The 16,001-nt window shown below is 36.7% G+C and overlaps 1 protein-coding gene across 10 annotated transcripts in view; it reads left to right on the top strand.

Annotated features, from left to right (window-relative positions):
- Positions 1-16,001, top strand: part of MXI1 (MAX interactor 1, dimerization protein) — a 79,869-nt gene that overhangs the window by 59,908 nt on the left and 3,960 nt on the right. For all 10 annotated transcript variants that reach the window (XM_025993434.2, XM_072739991.1, XM_072739996.1 and 7 more), the window contains 2 exons: positions 11,908-12,022; positions 12,643-12,814. In XM_025993434.2, coding sequence (XP_025849219.2) covers positions 11,908-12,022; positions 12,643-12,814 — 287 coding nt within the window. The remainder of the gene's footprint in view (positions 1-11,907; positions 12,023-12,642; positions 12,815-16,001) is intronic.

Here is a 16,001-nt window from a genome sequence, read left to right on the forward strand (position 1 = left end):
AGGAAAACCTGAAAGCCCATTTCTTTGGCTCTCCATCATCTCTTATACATCGTTTTGTTTTGGAGTACTGTTGAAGATGTTCATTTTATTCTAGTAAGCTCTATATGATAGTCTTAGTAACTTTTGTGACCATGTTTTTCCCCTTGTTACTTCTATTTCTTCTGAGTGCTGCTCAATTTATCCTTTAATGGAGAACCCCAAATAAGATGTTTTTGTGGGAGATACTGTGCTTTTGTAAGCTTTTCTCTAGAATATCAACCTTAAATTACTGACTTAAAAATTTCAACATACAAGCTATCTCCTAAGTTTGCCTAAAAACTGATATAGAAGGTTGACATTGGATTTTATGCCATTACAAAAAGTCTGTTTTTTATAGTATGCTTTATTTTCTAATACTTTTATCCCAAAGTAATTAAAGCAATGTGAACTCCTTAAACTAATCTAAAAGTAAATGAGAAAATCTAGGTTTTCTAATTTGGAAATGCAATAGCTATATTAGAATAAAGGAGAAATCTAGAAATTAAGAAGGAGTAAACCAAGAGTATTTTCACCAAAATCATAATAACTAGAATTAATAAAGTCCCTTGAAGCTTAAAAGAGGGATCTCTGGATTTAAAAAGAAAATGGACAATTCTTTACACACTGAAATTCTTTTTTTTTTTAAGATATTTTATTTATTTATTCATAGAGACAGAGAGAGAGAGGCAGAGACACAGGCAGAGGGAGAAGCAGGCACCATACAGAGAGCCTGATGTGGGACTCGATCCCCGGTCTCCAGGGTCACGCCCTGAGCTGCAGGCGGCGCTAAACCGCTGCGCCACCGGGGCTGCCCCTACACACTGAAATTCTTATAGGCATTTATTACCCTAATAAAAAATGTAAATAAAATCAAACCACCTTAGATCAGTTATTTAATAAAACGTTGCTATTGAGTTTTAGTAAGATGACAGGAGTATGTTTCTAATATATATATATAATTATATAAACTACTATATATGTTTCTAATATAACATATTATATATATATTATATATATATATTATTTATTTTCATGGAGGACAATCATCATAGTTTTCCTGAGCCATCTGTTGATATCACTGACAAAAATGTACTCTTTGGTATTTGGATCATTGGTGTGACCAATTATGGCATTTTTCTCTAGGGTTGTAATGTCTGTATGGTTTTTCTATCTTGCTTCACTTTATTCCAGTCTGATTCACAATTATTCCTTACAGAACAGCTTGTATTTGGCATAGCTGTAAAAAAAAAAAAAAATCCAGTCTTTTCTAAATAAGGTTCTTTTTCAATTGGAAATTCTGTCTTTGTAGTTAAAACATTTGTAAACATAACACAATTTAGATAGAGCTGAATGACTTTGCAAGACTGCTATTTTTGTAATGCAGGAGGCTTTTCCTAAAGAGCAATTTGGTGATACTGGGCTCCTAGAACTCCCTTGAAAGCAGTTGGAATTTACTGCTGTATGTATTGGGTCATATGAAGGAGGAAACATGGATTTGCTGGCTTGCAATGTTCAGGAAATATTGGTATGTATAGAAGAAAATACTGAATATGTTTTGGGTGTTATTTTTCATCACTTCAGAGGATCCTTCATATATCTTTTGTCACCTGAGATTAGAGATATTGGTGATCCTAGAGATATTTCAGGAGTTTCATCCTGTTACATGTCTAATATCTGAAAGGAAATACAGCCAAGGGCAGTTTGTACACTTACCCTCCAAATTCTATCACATTCTTTGGTTGGACCAACAGTTTTTGTGTTCTCTTTGGAATATACTTCTTTGGAATATACTATCTCTTTGGAATATACTGTTCTGCTTCAGTTTTGATTGGCAGTGGTAATAACCTGGAGCATGTTCCCTCAGCCTAGCTTTTTCTTCTTTTCAAATTCATAGAGCAGTATAGATTTGTTCTGGAATCAAAGTGTAATGGCACTTGTACAGCAGTCCTTCTTGGACAGAAAGCTATATTGGTATTGAGTTGAGGCTGGAATCATACTGGATAAATATTAGATTTCTGATTCTTCTCTCATTTGATTTTTTTCCTGGGTTTTTCCAGAGGAGAGTCAAACTTAAGATTTAGACAGATATAAATAGAAACAAGTCATAAATTTGAACCCAGTTTTTTTACTGATTAAAGTTTGTCTTTTAGGTGACTATTGCAATTGTTTTTTACTCTGTTAAATACCTTTTCCTTTTTAGAAGGGTCTTAAAAAGTAAAGTAGTCCTTAAGGCATGTTCATATTCTACCTGCCTACAAATGCTCAATGCCCTAATTCAACACTGAAAACATTTCTCTTTTTATCATAAGAAGAGAGCATGCCCAGGATGGGAGCCAGGTGTTATACAAAGCTGCCTCCAAAAGTAACATTCAAAAACTAGACTTCAGTTGGACCCTTTATGATCAGAAAAAAAAATTTGATACAATATAATGAAAGAGAAAGATCAGAAGGATTATGTAACTTTGAAATAAAGATAAACCAAAACATTAATCCTCTGTCATTGTCAGGACTGTGGCATGTTTAAAATTCTATGAGTCTTATTTTTATAGAGATTCTCAATGCCCAACAAATACCTCAGGAATTATTATTGTTTTAAAATTCTACGGTGGTCAGCAGTTGCTCTTTGTTACCCTTTTCCTGCCCCAAATTTTACTCCCCCAAACAAAATGAAACAAAACAAAACACAAACAACCCCTCATTTCAACTTCAGGGAAATTTTTCTAAAATGGAACTACAGAAATAATCCCTGGCTAACTTGACTGAATTGGCAGATGTCCAGCAATGCCAGACCATTTGCCCTCTGCCAATAGTAAGCATGGTCACCACTTTTAATCATTTAGCTCCGTATTTCAGGTTCTTCATATTCAGTACAAATTGTGGATATTCATCTTCCAGTGATGTGTTCTTAGGCCATAGTGTTCCTTTTCTGTTTAATAAAATGTATCTTTCCTCCTAAGTGAGTATACTGCCTTAAAATGAACTATTACACTAATCACATCTTATTAGTGGGCCCATATTTAAAAGCATTGTGCCATTTTCATTTTATACTTCTAAATGAACATTTACATTCCAGAGCATTCTTTGTGTTGTTTGTGCGTGTAGGATCATCGTTTTATTAGAGATAAGTAACAGAATTTCTTCATTTCCCTCTACCATCCTGGACTGTAATTTGGTATAATAAAAGAGTTGCACTGGTCTGTAAGAGTGGGGCTATGAGTGTTAGACTCACACTTTTATAGAAGAATAGACTAATGCTTGTTGTGTACATTTCATGTATAAAACTGGGGCAGTGTCTTACAGAACATTATCACTGTGTCTCAAATCTGACTTGCCAGCACGTAGGAAGTTTGTTTTGGTTTCAAAATGTACTTTACCCCATGGTGGCTGGCAGGGTACAATACTATTGACATCACTGTGTTTCAAATAGAAAATTAACAAGTAGCTACTGTTGTGATTGCAGATTGCCTTCCCAGTCCCTGTGAGAGAATGCTTTTTCTTTGGACAGCAACACTTCTCAGCCCCTTGGTACCATTAAATCAGCCAATGGGGGCTGCCAGAATAGGGATGAACACCAACAAAAGGCTGGAAAAACTGTTAATAATGCAAAAATCTTTAATCCATTTCCAAATTGATGTGAAAGATAAATAATTGTTAAGAATTTCTCTCCCACCCACAGCTAAGTTTTGACAGTAGGCCAGGTTCAGAGCCTGATCTCTCCAGAGAGGAGTATCCTTTCCCTCTACCCAAACCCCTGGAGAATTGCCAAAGGAAAATAAGCTATTTTGTATTTAGAACAAATTGCCACTGTTTTCTTCAGTGATGTAGCCCTATTTCCCAGACTTTGAAACTTGGAATACAGAAAGTTCTTGTGTGACCAAAGAAGAAATATGGTGAATGAATGATCAAGTTTTTTTTTTTTTTTAACCAAATAGTAATAAACAGATGAGAGAGGGGATGAGATATATGCAGGGAATCTAAATTTAGCACAGAATGGACATCAAGTGAACAATTTCTGTTAAATCACTTTGGAGATTGGGTTCCTTGTGGGGGTTTTCAGTGAAGAACATATGCCTCTGGAACGAGATTTTAGTTATTTTCTTCAAATGAGGCTGTCAAAAATCAGGTTTTCCTTATAGATGAATACAAGACAGTTTAAAAACTTGTTTATGTGTTCTGCAATATTGGCTTCAACTGATCAGCAGTCCTGTGATCTTTAAATTGTGTAGGTGCTAATTTCTCATGTTATCAGATAGGGTAACAACTGTTCATTTAATTTTTTCTCTCTTGCATTATAGAGTTATTTCTTTTTAGACTTTCGTCTCTCATACCTGGGTTTTCTTAGCAGTGTCTTTTCTATTTTTTTGTTAGTAATTGCCTTCCTGCCATTATACTTGTTATTACTATTATGTCTTGAATAACAGCTGGAACAGAGGCCAAAGTTAAATCAGTCAAATTTTCTGCTTGTTAGGAGGCTTATTAAAAAGGTTAGAAAGTTTGAAATTGGTGACAAAAAAATTGGATTTAAAAAACTATCTATGAATTTCATTTGACATTGTTGTCTTAACCCTTCATCACTGCAGATACTTTGATAAATCAGCCTAATTCGTGCAGTTCTTAATCCTGTGCTTTACTATTAAAAGAGATGTCGACCCCAATCAAGAGTTAGGTTGGAGATTGTCAGTTACTCTACATGGAGTCAGTCATCGTTGGTGGTGACTGACACACAATTTCAGCTGACACACAAATTCCCAGGGTACAGTTCTGGCATCCATAACAGTTCTCTCATGGATTTTGGCCTGGCATCTGAATATACCGTTTGGAGGTCTCAGTATTGTTGCCTCAACTTTGGTGAGTTAGAGAGTCTCAGAAATATCCATCAGAAATTTACATCCCTCCTCCCCACTGTGTGATAGTTATTCTGTTTTGTTATTGGAAAAACTGAAATGACTAAAAGTATGGATTCAGTCTTATCCTGAATGTAAAATATAGTGTGATTAGTGTGAAAATCAAGTTGTTAATTTTCTAAAGAAGGGAATATAGCAAGGAAGGCGTCAGAGAAGAAACAATAGTTTGGCTGTGGACTGATAAATGAGTTAGATGCTCACCAGGTACGCAGTAGAGAGGGGGACATTCCAGGTGGAGAAATGGGTAAAAGCACACTTGGTGTGTGGAAGAGGTCTGTAAGGGTATGGGTAATGGGAAGTGAGGCAAGAAAGGTGGTAGGCAGAGACCAAATTATAGCATCTTCAAACAGAATATTATTACTGGCATCTTTTAAATTTTTTACAGCATCTAGTTCAGTGGCATAATCAGCTGCAGCTGATTGTTTGCTGGTGATCATTGTTGACTGCATGGCACTTTATCCTCTTTATATTTCTGAGATATAAAGGCTAAATAAAATTTCAGTCTACATGGAATCTATGTATTTTGAGAAAGAATATATCATTATCTTGTCATCATTAATTTATTGAGTACTCATATCTCTCCCATCTCTTCTCCCCCACTCCGCTCTCCTCTCTGTAAACCTTTGAGAAACCTAGTCCCCGTTATGATTCAGAAACAATATTCAGAATTCTAAAGCTCTGATAGTAATCTTCAGTAATTTGTTCTAGTAGTTTGAACATAGATTCCTGTAGGTCTTGGGATTTAGTGTAAAATAGAGCAAGATTTATTTGAAGTCTTCTTTTGCCTTAAAAGTATACTTTGTGTTATTTGTGCTTATCTTCATACAAAAGAGTGTTTTCTTCCAAATCTTTGAGGAAAAGTATGACTTCTGGAAGGCATACTACTATATATTTAACGTTTTCGGTGTAAATACTCTCTGGCTTCCTACCCTAAGAACTGCTTAGATTATATTGGGAGACAGTGATTTTTAAAAAGTCTTCCAAGATTGAGTAATGTGTATCTCTGCTTTAACTGATTTTATTTAATTGTATATAGATAAGCCCTTCAGTGCTAAGGTGGACAATGTGACTGTAGAATAATTTATATTAGTATAATATCACATAGTATATATAATTTGTATCATTTGCAGTTTCATTATAACACTTGTTGATATTTCTATCCAGTTATTTTACTAGATACCAATTGAATTAAAAGGAATATTAATGAAAAGAGCTTTCCTTTTTTTTTTTTTTGAAATGAGGAAGGAGTCCTAGCTATTCTCCTGTTTTTGTTTTGTTGTCATCAAACCCCATGACACCACACTCAGTTCTGGTGCTAGGGAAATGCCATTTACCAAGTTACTATCTGGCAGTTAATAGTTTTTTGTTTTGTTTTGTTTTTTGTGATGCAGATAATATGTAAATTGTAAGTAAAACATATAAGAATAGCTTGTCTGAGTTTTCTTATTTCACAAACAGAATAGGCTGAACAGCAGAAGATGATCATAATTGTTTTCATAAATAAGATCCATGAGTAGCATGGATGTGCTTGATATCTGGATTCATTTTTAATGTCCTTTTTCATAAGAAAAAAGGTAGGCATATTTTTTTTGTGTAACTTTGGAGATTTTTCAGAAGATTCTCAACACACTAAATATTAGAGGAACATTTTGTGTAGGATAAGCAGCTAATTGCTGTAATGTGCTTCGGAAGTGTCGTATGGGGAGTTGGGAAACCTGGCCAGAAGCCACTGCAGCTTTGAAGAATGTGGCTCAAGGGAGGACTCAGCCCATTGCGTAACATTCAGCAGAGAGGAAAGTACAAGTACTGTCCCTATCACTTGACTTGTTTTCCATTTTGATTTAGTTATTTGGCAAAGTCTTGGTATCCTGTAGTGGAGGAATGAAAGACAAGCAAGTTCCAAAGAAGGACCGTGCCTCCAAGGGCATCAGCCAGTGGATGGTTTCTGAGGCTTGGCAGGTGTTAAATTTCATATTATTGTTGAGCAGAGGGATTAGAGTTTCAAGAGACGACTTGAAAAACATCATCCTATGGTACTTGCAATTTTTTTGTGTGTGAAAGAGAATTCTTCCTTTCTCCTCCTTCAACAACGTGTGGTTCTTGTAGTTGATATACCTGTGCCTTAAAATATCACAGCTACTAGAAGGGACCATTTTACAGCAAAATCATTTCCCCTCATGCTCTGTGATATTTCAGTTTGGCAGTAGAGTTTACAAGGTTTGAAATCAAAAGCAGCGTTGGTTCCTTCAGGGAAAAATGATCCCAATTTACCAAAATAAAAGCGAAACAGACTCTAATTGTTCCTTTTCCCACAAGGGGCTTGCCCTTTTTGAAGGTGTGGGTTAGTTTGATAGGACCTTCTCTCCAGTAAGGTTAGTCACTGAAAATTGCCTCTTCCCCTGGGTAAAACCCACTTTTAAATCTATTTTAAAACAGACCTCAAAGTGTCTTTGAAAATAAAAGTGCTTTGGTATCTCTCCATCCTTTTGCCCCCTCCCTCTCAGCAAGGAGACTCATCAGACACCCCTGCTGCAGTGTCTAATCCTCACACTAAATTAGGAAAGATTTACATTTTATGGGTTTTATTGAGCTCTTCATGCATTGTGAAAAGTTAAATAAATGCTAACCAGGAGGCTAAATTTTTTTCTTGTTTTCCATCAAGGCTAGTTCCATAAATTTTACAATGTCGGGTTTTTCTATTGGTTGTCTGGTGTTCATCAGAATATTCAAAACATCAGCCTTAAAAAGAATATCAGCTTTAACTTTCCCCAATCATCTTTTGTTTTATTTTGTTTTAAAGATTTATTTATTTATTTTAGAGAGAGAGAGCGCGTTAGCATGAACAGGAAGAGAGGGGCAGTAGGAGAGAGAGAGAGAGAGAGAGAGAGAGAGAATCTCCAGCAGACTCCTTGCTGAGCACAGAGCCTAACACAGGGCTGGATCTCACAACCCTAAGATCATGACCTGAGCCAAAATCAAGAATTGGCTGCTCAACCAAGCCCCCCAGGCACCCCACTCACCCCTAACCTTCTTTAATCTGCTTTGACTAAAAGTATAGGGCTGTGCCTTTTATGAATCCTTGTTGTCTATGTCAGCTCTTCCATTCCTTGGAGACTTGAAAAATATCATCTTATGCTATTTGCAGTTTTTTCCTCAGTGCATAAGGATTTTCTTTTTTAAAAAATTTATTTTATTTTATTATTATTATTATTATTAGGATTTTCAAATCAAACCAAGGTGGTGGTTGTTGTTTTCCTGCCTTTTGTCCTCTTTTTTTCCTCCAGTATCTTACAGTCCATGATTTGGCAACCCCATACAGGAGGCTCCTGAGCCACCAGTCACATGAGAATGAAGACAAGAAAAAAAAAGGACCAGATGGCATCAAAAGATATGCCTTTCTAGGTCGTTGGTGGTTAAGCTTGCAATCTGGTTACCAGCAGGGAGACTATGGGGAAAGGGTGGAAAGCAGCACAGCACCATTGTAAGGGAAGAAGAATTTTGCCATACAGTATGTTACAGTAATTTGGAGAGAAAAAAGTTACACATCAAGGTGAATGAATTTTCTGATTAAACTTCCCAGTTTACAATCACAGGGTATCCCATTGCTCTTAGAAGGGTGAATTTACCTAAAGCTGGCGTAATAAGCACATATGGAAAACTGTGTAGTATTTGGGTGGCAACTTTGAAAAGTGTGGCCGTTACTTGTTACTTTGTTCTCCAAATACCTGATTCTCTTGTGAGTATGAAAACTGAAGGAAATGATATTTGGCTCTCACAGAGAGACTTTTTCCCACAAAAGAACACAGGGCATAATTTACCACTCATTCTTCATACTCTTATCTATTGTATTTAGAATTGTATTTATAAAACGTGGAAAATGGCATCACAGGTCTTTGTGAGACATATTAACTCAGAGTATGTTTTCTTAAGCTGTAACTTGGAACACATATATAATTACTGGACTGAAGAATTGTTCAACAGGGGCTAATAAAAAATATTTTAGAGGGCAGTCTGCCTTCGCTGTTGTTCTAGCATCCTACACGTTGACTCCCGTGGCCTGGGCAGATTCTGATCTGACAGTGCTATTGCAGACGACCAGACTGCTGAGGTTGGCTCATATTTCCTTACAAAATTTAGTTGTTTTCCCTTGACAGAAAAAAGTAAGATATTTTTAATTTTAAACTTGATTTCAATATATGAACTTAAGTCCTTTACTCTTAATTACCTGGAAAAGCCTTGCTTTTTCGTAGACAAATTCAGTATCCCTCAAGTCCGAAGTCAAGTTTCAACTTATAAGTTTGCCTTCTCCAGTTACAATCTCCCCTTTTATTCAGATTCTGTTGCCCTGGATTTCTGTATGACTCATTTCATTATGAACCAAATGAAACAAAACAGTATGTTTCATTCTGTAGTCTAGATTATAAACTCTTATTAAACTTCACATCTCTTTTTTTACTTATACCACTCAAGCATGTGGGATATTACTGAATATACAAAATCATGTAGTAAATATATGCCTCAATAATAAGAGAAAAAACATTGACATTTTAATATTTAGTTCATTTCTGCCTACATTTTAATATGACTTGGATCTCTTAAAACAGAAAACTGACCCAGCCATTTTTTTTCTTGATGTACAACTCTAGTAAGGAGTCATTCTGAAGTTTCTTAACTCAGTGTAAAAGATATTGCCTATATATACACTGAATTTCTGAGGTTAAGTAATTAACAAAATTGACAAGTTAATCTTGTGGCAACATACATGTTAACTTTATCGGTTGGTTGCTCTATTAACTTTTTTTAGATGACTGAATTCAGAGCCTTGGGAACCTCTATTAGCAAGACAACCATCAGTATTTCTTTCTATCTTCCAGTCATATCTTGAGTGCAGTTATTAGGCATATGCTATAATTCAAATGAAGAGTTTAAAGGCACTTTTTACAATGGATTTTTTTTCCTTTTTTGTTTCGTTTTTGTTGTTTTAGTCTGCTCAGCAGAAGTACTTCATCATCATGTGAGTCCTTAAGTTTTCCAGTTAAAAATGAGAATTTTGCTAAAAGTTCTATGATTTGGTGTAGCACAGCAGGGGAACAGAGTGACTTTAAAAGTGTTAAATCTCATTAAGGGGAATCCATTGATCTACCTTTAATTTAGGGAAAAAACTTAATCCCTTTATCTACATCAGGTATGTCAGATTTTAGCTTGGAGCCAACTATTAGATTTGAGTTATTGAACTCAATGAAGAGATTTGGAATGGACCCCTAACTATAGCTGAGGTAGTGGGTACTGGAAGAATCTTGATAATTCATCACCGGACCTCTGACCTCACGACCCTTAATCATCCTTGCTTGTCAGTGACATAATTGGTTGCTTATTGTCTTCTCCTACCCCTCTTTGATATTGCTAGCATTTGAGAATTTCACTTATTATTTCTTGTGTTTTAAGACAGAGAAAGCATAGTTTGGTGGTTGAGCTAGTAAAACCATTTTGGCCATCTTTGAGAGGATGATGGTTTTTTTTTCCCCTGGTGCAATTGAGACAGTTGCTAAATGGTCAGTTATAGCTCTTTAGTAAGGATAAGCCGTGAAGAAATTTGTGGATTTTCTTTTCAGATATACTATTAATTGTTGAATTATGTTATGCCTATGAATCACAGAACCAAAGATGTGGACTAGTATTATTTTAGGGTATAATTATGTACTCAGAACTCTCATCATGGTGATCATAGTACCTTTAGGATATAGGGAAGGTAAATCCACAAGACTCTGTGCTAGCATTTTCAGGAGAAAAGTTCCTTAACGTGCCCATAAGATGGGTGGATTAAAGAATGCAATAACTTTGAGTAAAGAATTTTGTTGGGGCACCTGGGTGGCTCAGTCCATTAAGTGTCTGCCTTTGGTTCAGGTCATGATCTCAGGGTCCTAGGATCAAGCCCCATTAATGGGGAGTCTGCGTCTCCCTCTACCCCTCCCCCCATGCTCTCTGTCTCTCTCTCTCTCTCTCTCTCTCTCTCTCTAACAATTTTGGAGCAGCCTGGGTGGCACAGCGGTTTAGCGCCACCTTCAGCCCAGGGCCTGATCCTGAAGACTCCGGATCAGTCCCACGTTGGGCTCCCTGCATGGAGCTCTCTCTCTGTCTCTCTCTCTCCCACTCTGTGTCTCTCATGAATAAATAAATAAACTCTTTAAAAAAAAAAAAAACAATTTTGTTATCAAGCTTTTTCCCATGTGTAGAAAAATTGGAGGTGGGGTAATAAAGAGAGGAGAGGTAGAGAGAAATAAAAATTTTTAACTAATGAGCTGGTACACTGAGATATTAGGAAGCAGGGGACTGTTCTGTGGGTTGTTGTTTCAGTGGCTGAAATTGACCACAGCCATATATTTTGCCTTAACCCTTTCTTAGCTGGTCAGTTTTGCTGTTTCTAATATGTTGGATCATATGAAATTACCATTTTTATAAGTGAGAATTGTATATCAGAAATTTTGTATGGTTCAATCTAGTATGTAATAACACATAACGCTTCAGTTGAAGAGAGGGGTGTGTGCATGTGGGTATGTGTAAAAGATGAGAGGAAATGGAAATTCGTGAGCATTTTATATGCCCTAGGGGTAGGTACTCCAGCTAAAAACTGCTAACTCTAGCCTGTGGTTCTAGGCATTCAAAATCAAATACAATTAATTGCCCCAGTATACTTTTTCCTACTTCTACATTACAGAGACAGTTTATGGGCTGGGTTAAAAATTAAATCATCTCTGACAGAGGTTACCATTGGGGATAATAATCTGAAGTGGCCGTGTCTGCCTAGTACAACAGAAATGGTAGAGACTGAAAACCATTTGCCATGCCTGTATTTGTGCATACTTTGAAACTGAAGACATAGGGTTGTAACATGGATATAGACTAATAGTTTGTGATTTATTATTGTCTAAAAATAGATTTTAGGATGTTCAGTGTGTGCTGATTTGATATTTGTTGTCTTTCTTAGACGAGCTCATCTGCGCCTGTGTTTAGAACGCTTAAAAGTTCTGATTCCACTAGGACCAGACTGTACCAGGCACACAACACTTGGTTTGCTCAACAAAGCCAAAGCACACATCAAGGTGAGAATTTCTTTCATATTTGTACATGATTGTCTCAGCCCTTATTTCATGATAAGGAATGATTCCTATTCATAAACATCAACTAGCTCACCGTGCCCTCTTTAATAACTGACCTCCAGAGAAATCTTTCTGAAAACTTATCAGCTAATCTGATGGGAGCAACATAACCTGATTAAACTAAATTGTTTTGACAGCATGGCCATTTGAGGAGCTGGGAATACTAGGAAAATAACAATTACGCTGCTGATGGGCAGAAGGCAGGCAGTTGTGCCCTCTGGTGGAGATAACTTTATTTGGCTTTGTCCCTCAGTATTTTTCCATCAAACTACAGTGCAGAGCAAGTTTCTCTTACATGGAGATAACTTTACAGACTTTGAGAATTCCATAGTGTTCTAGTAATATAGCATTCATTATGTACAAAAAAGAAATGGAAAAAGAACTATATTTGGTGATTAAAAATATGTATTTGTGTATGTTTGTACACACACACACACACACACACACACGTACACTTGATTCACTCGTATTTTCTCTGCCAAAGAAGAAATCTCTTAAGATGTTAGGTAGGAATGAATTTTATTGTCTGTACTGGACTGTACAAGTGTCTTTTATCATTTTAGAAACTTGAAGAAGCTGAAAGGAAGAGCCAGCACCAGCTAGAGAACTTGGAACGAGAACAGAGATTTTTAAAGCGGCGACTGGAGCAGCTGCAGGGTTCTCAGGAGATGGAACGAATACGAATGGACAGCATCGGGTCAACTATTTCTTCAGATCGTTCTGACTCAGAGCGAGGTAGGCCTGGGCTTCCTCCCTAATGAAATACTACACATCCCCTATCTAAATTTAGGCAGGATGCGTTGGAAATCGTTCTGTTTGCTCTCTTCTCTTTCGCCAGTACTGCAGCTCTCTTGGGTTTTGTGCAACCACAATGTTGTCTAGCAATGCCTGTATGAACAAGAGAACTCTTCCCCCTTGATTATGTAGAAATTTATTTTTAACTTTCTACTTGAAACAATTTTAGACTTAGAGAAAAGTTGTTTTCTGTAGAAAATAATAGCGTCTCATATACTCTCCACCCAGATTTCCCTACTGTTAACATCTTATGTAGATGTAATACATTACTACAACAAGAAAATTAACATTCATGTAATACTATTACTTTATCTATAGACCTTACTCAGATTTCACCAGTTTTCCCACTAATGTCCTTTGCTTAGCTAGGATCCAGTGCAGGATCCAACATTGTATTAGATCGTTCCTCAGTTTCCATGACCCAGGACACTTTTGAAGAGTATTGGCCACTTATTTTATACAGTGTCTTTCAAGTGTCTGATGTTTTCTCATTATTGAGTTGAGGTTATACGTTTAGGGGAAAGAAATATCACAGAAGTGATGATGTGCCCTTCTCAATTCATTGTATCAGGAAGATACATGATGTTGATATGTTTTATAACTGGTGATATTAATTTTTATGTCTGTATTTTAAAGTACCGCACCCTTCATTTCTCTTTCCATCTGTCCCAGAATATTGGCCTTTGGCAGAATGAAAGAACAAAAATCAACCAAAAAATCTGAATTTTACTGATCTGTTCATCTAAAGCTCCCACCACATCAGACCTCACAGTACAATAAAAGATCCCAGAGGAGAACTCTCAGGATTTTTAAGCTTTATATTAGAGAAAACGGAGCTCATGAGATCTTGAGGATTCTAAAACAAAAAAGGAATTGTCTGTAAAATTTCTTTTGACTTATTATGGAAATTTTCAAACATACACAAAAGCAGAATATTGAATTCTCATGTACCCATCATCGAGTTTGAACAGCTGACGACATTCTGTCATTCTCGTTTCATCGGTTCTCCACTGCTCATCCTCACCATTTTTTCTGGAATGTTTTCAGTCCAATCCCAGATAACATTATCATTTTGTCCCTAAATACTTGAGTATATATCTTTAATAAATGAGACTTAAAATTAGTCATAATGTTATTATATCTCACAGAATTAGTAAAATCAGATAATATTATTTAATGTCTAATACTCAATTTCTTTAAGGTATTTTTTTTTAAGATTTATTTATTTATGATAGACAAGGAGAGAGAGAGAGAGAGGCAGAGACACAGACAGAGGGAGAAGCAGGCTCCATGCCGGGAGCCCGATGCGGAACTCGATCCCAGGACTCCAGGATCGCACCCTGGGCCAAAGGCAGGCGCCGAACCGCTGAGCCACCCAGGGATCCCCTTTTTTTTTCTTTTTTTAAAGATTTATTCATTCATGAGAGACACACAGAGAGAGAGAGAGAGAGAGAGAGGGGCAGAGACACAGCGACACAGCCAGAGGGAGAAGCAGGCTCCATGCAAGGAGCCTGATGTGGGACCTGATCCCGGGTCCCCAAGATCACACCCTGGGCTGCAGGCGACACTAAACCACTGCGCCACCAGGGCTGCCCTAATACCCAATTTCTGATAGATTTTCTTAAAGGTGGCATTTTACCATTGGCATATTTGAATTAGAATCCAAAGTCCATATTGCATTTGTTTGTGCCTTTTAAGATACTTTTCATCTATAATTTCTGTTCCCCATTTTATCCTCCCCAGTGCCATTTATTTGTTGTAGAAGCAGAGTCATTTTGGGGCACCTGGATGACATAGTAGGTTGAATGTCTGACTCTTGGTTTCAGCTCAGATTGTGATCTCACACTGGTGAGATCAAGCCCTAAGGCAGGCTCTGTGCAGCAGAGTCAGCTTGGGTTTCTTTCTCCTTCTGCCTACCCACCCCCCACTCTCTCTCTCTCAAATAAATAAATCTTAAAAAAAAAAAAAAAAAAGGAAAGAAATGGAGTCATTTTTCTTTTCTTTCCTTTTTTAAGATTTTATTTATTTACTCATGCAAGACAGAGAGACAGAGACAGAGACATAAACAGAGGGAGAAGCAGACTCTGTGGGGAGCTTGATGTGGGACTCCACTCCAGAACCCCAGGATCACAACCCCAGCCAAAGGCAGACACTCAACCACTGAGCCACCCAGGTGCCCCAGAGTCATTTTTCTTATAGAACATCCCACATTCTAGATTTGGCTGACTGAATCCTCATGGCATCATTTAAGATGTTCTTTAAATAGATAGATAGATAGATAGATAGATAGATAGATAGATAGATAGATAGATAAAAAAAATGTTCTTCTGTCCCTATTTCCTATAAACTGGTTGGTGAATCTCATGGCTTGATTTATAAATTCAGATCCTTTTTTTGAGGCAAGAATACTTTATAGGTGGTGCTGATACATTTATGCAAATGCCCAACCTTTCACTTGTCTTTCACTTAGGTATTACAAATAGTAGTTTCTCATTCTGTCATTCTTTTTGCATTTATTAACCTTTTTATAAAGAAGAGCATTTCTTCATCAGCTTTCTTGATTACTCCAAAATAAAGTCCATCTAGGGAAGATGGGATAAATGCTTTTTAAAAATTTTTGTGTTTTTTTTTTTGTCAGTTTTCTGAATAATGAATTGGTATCTTATCAACCTCCAGAGGTAACAGGGGTTTTTGTTTTGCTGTTTGGTTTTATCTTAGGAACATGTAGGTTTTCATGTTTTGAATGTGTTTTAATCCAATGTAGTCTTCTTTATATTATTTTTTAATACTCAAATTTCCCATATTCCATAGAAACATTTCAGATCAATTTTTATCCCTTTTAACACAACCCTAGGAGTCCTTGGGTTTTTTGTTTTTGTTATTGTTTTGCTGTGTAAGGTTTTTTTTATGTGGCACTCAGTTTCAAAGAACAAAAGTATACCAGAGGCAGCAGCAAGAACCTCAAAGACATGCTACATTTATGAATGACAGTGAGGTATAGCAGAAATGACCCCAAATTAAGAGGCAGACCTTGATCCTAGTCCTTTTTCTACTGGCTACAAGCTATGTGACTTTGTCAGGTCTGCAAGCTTTAGCTGCCCTTCCTTCTCTTAACTCTTCCTTGTAC

The sequence above is a fragment of the Vulpes vulpes genome, chromosome 15 (genome assembly GCF_048418805.1).
Source record: "Vulpes vulpes isolate BD-2025 chromosome 15, VulVul3, whole genome shotgun sequence".
Taxonomy (NCBI): domain Eukaryota; kingdom Metazoa; phylum Chordata; class Mammalia; order Carnivora; family Canidae; genus Vulpes; species Vulpes vulpes.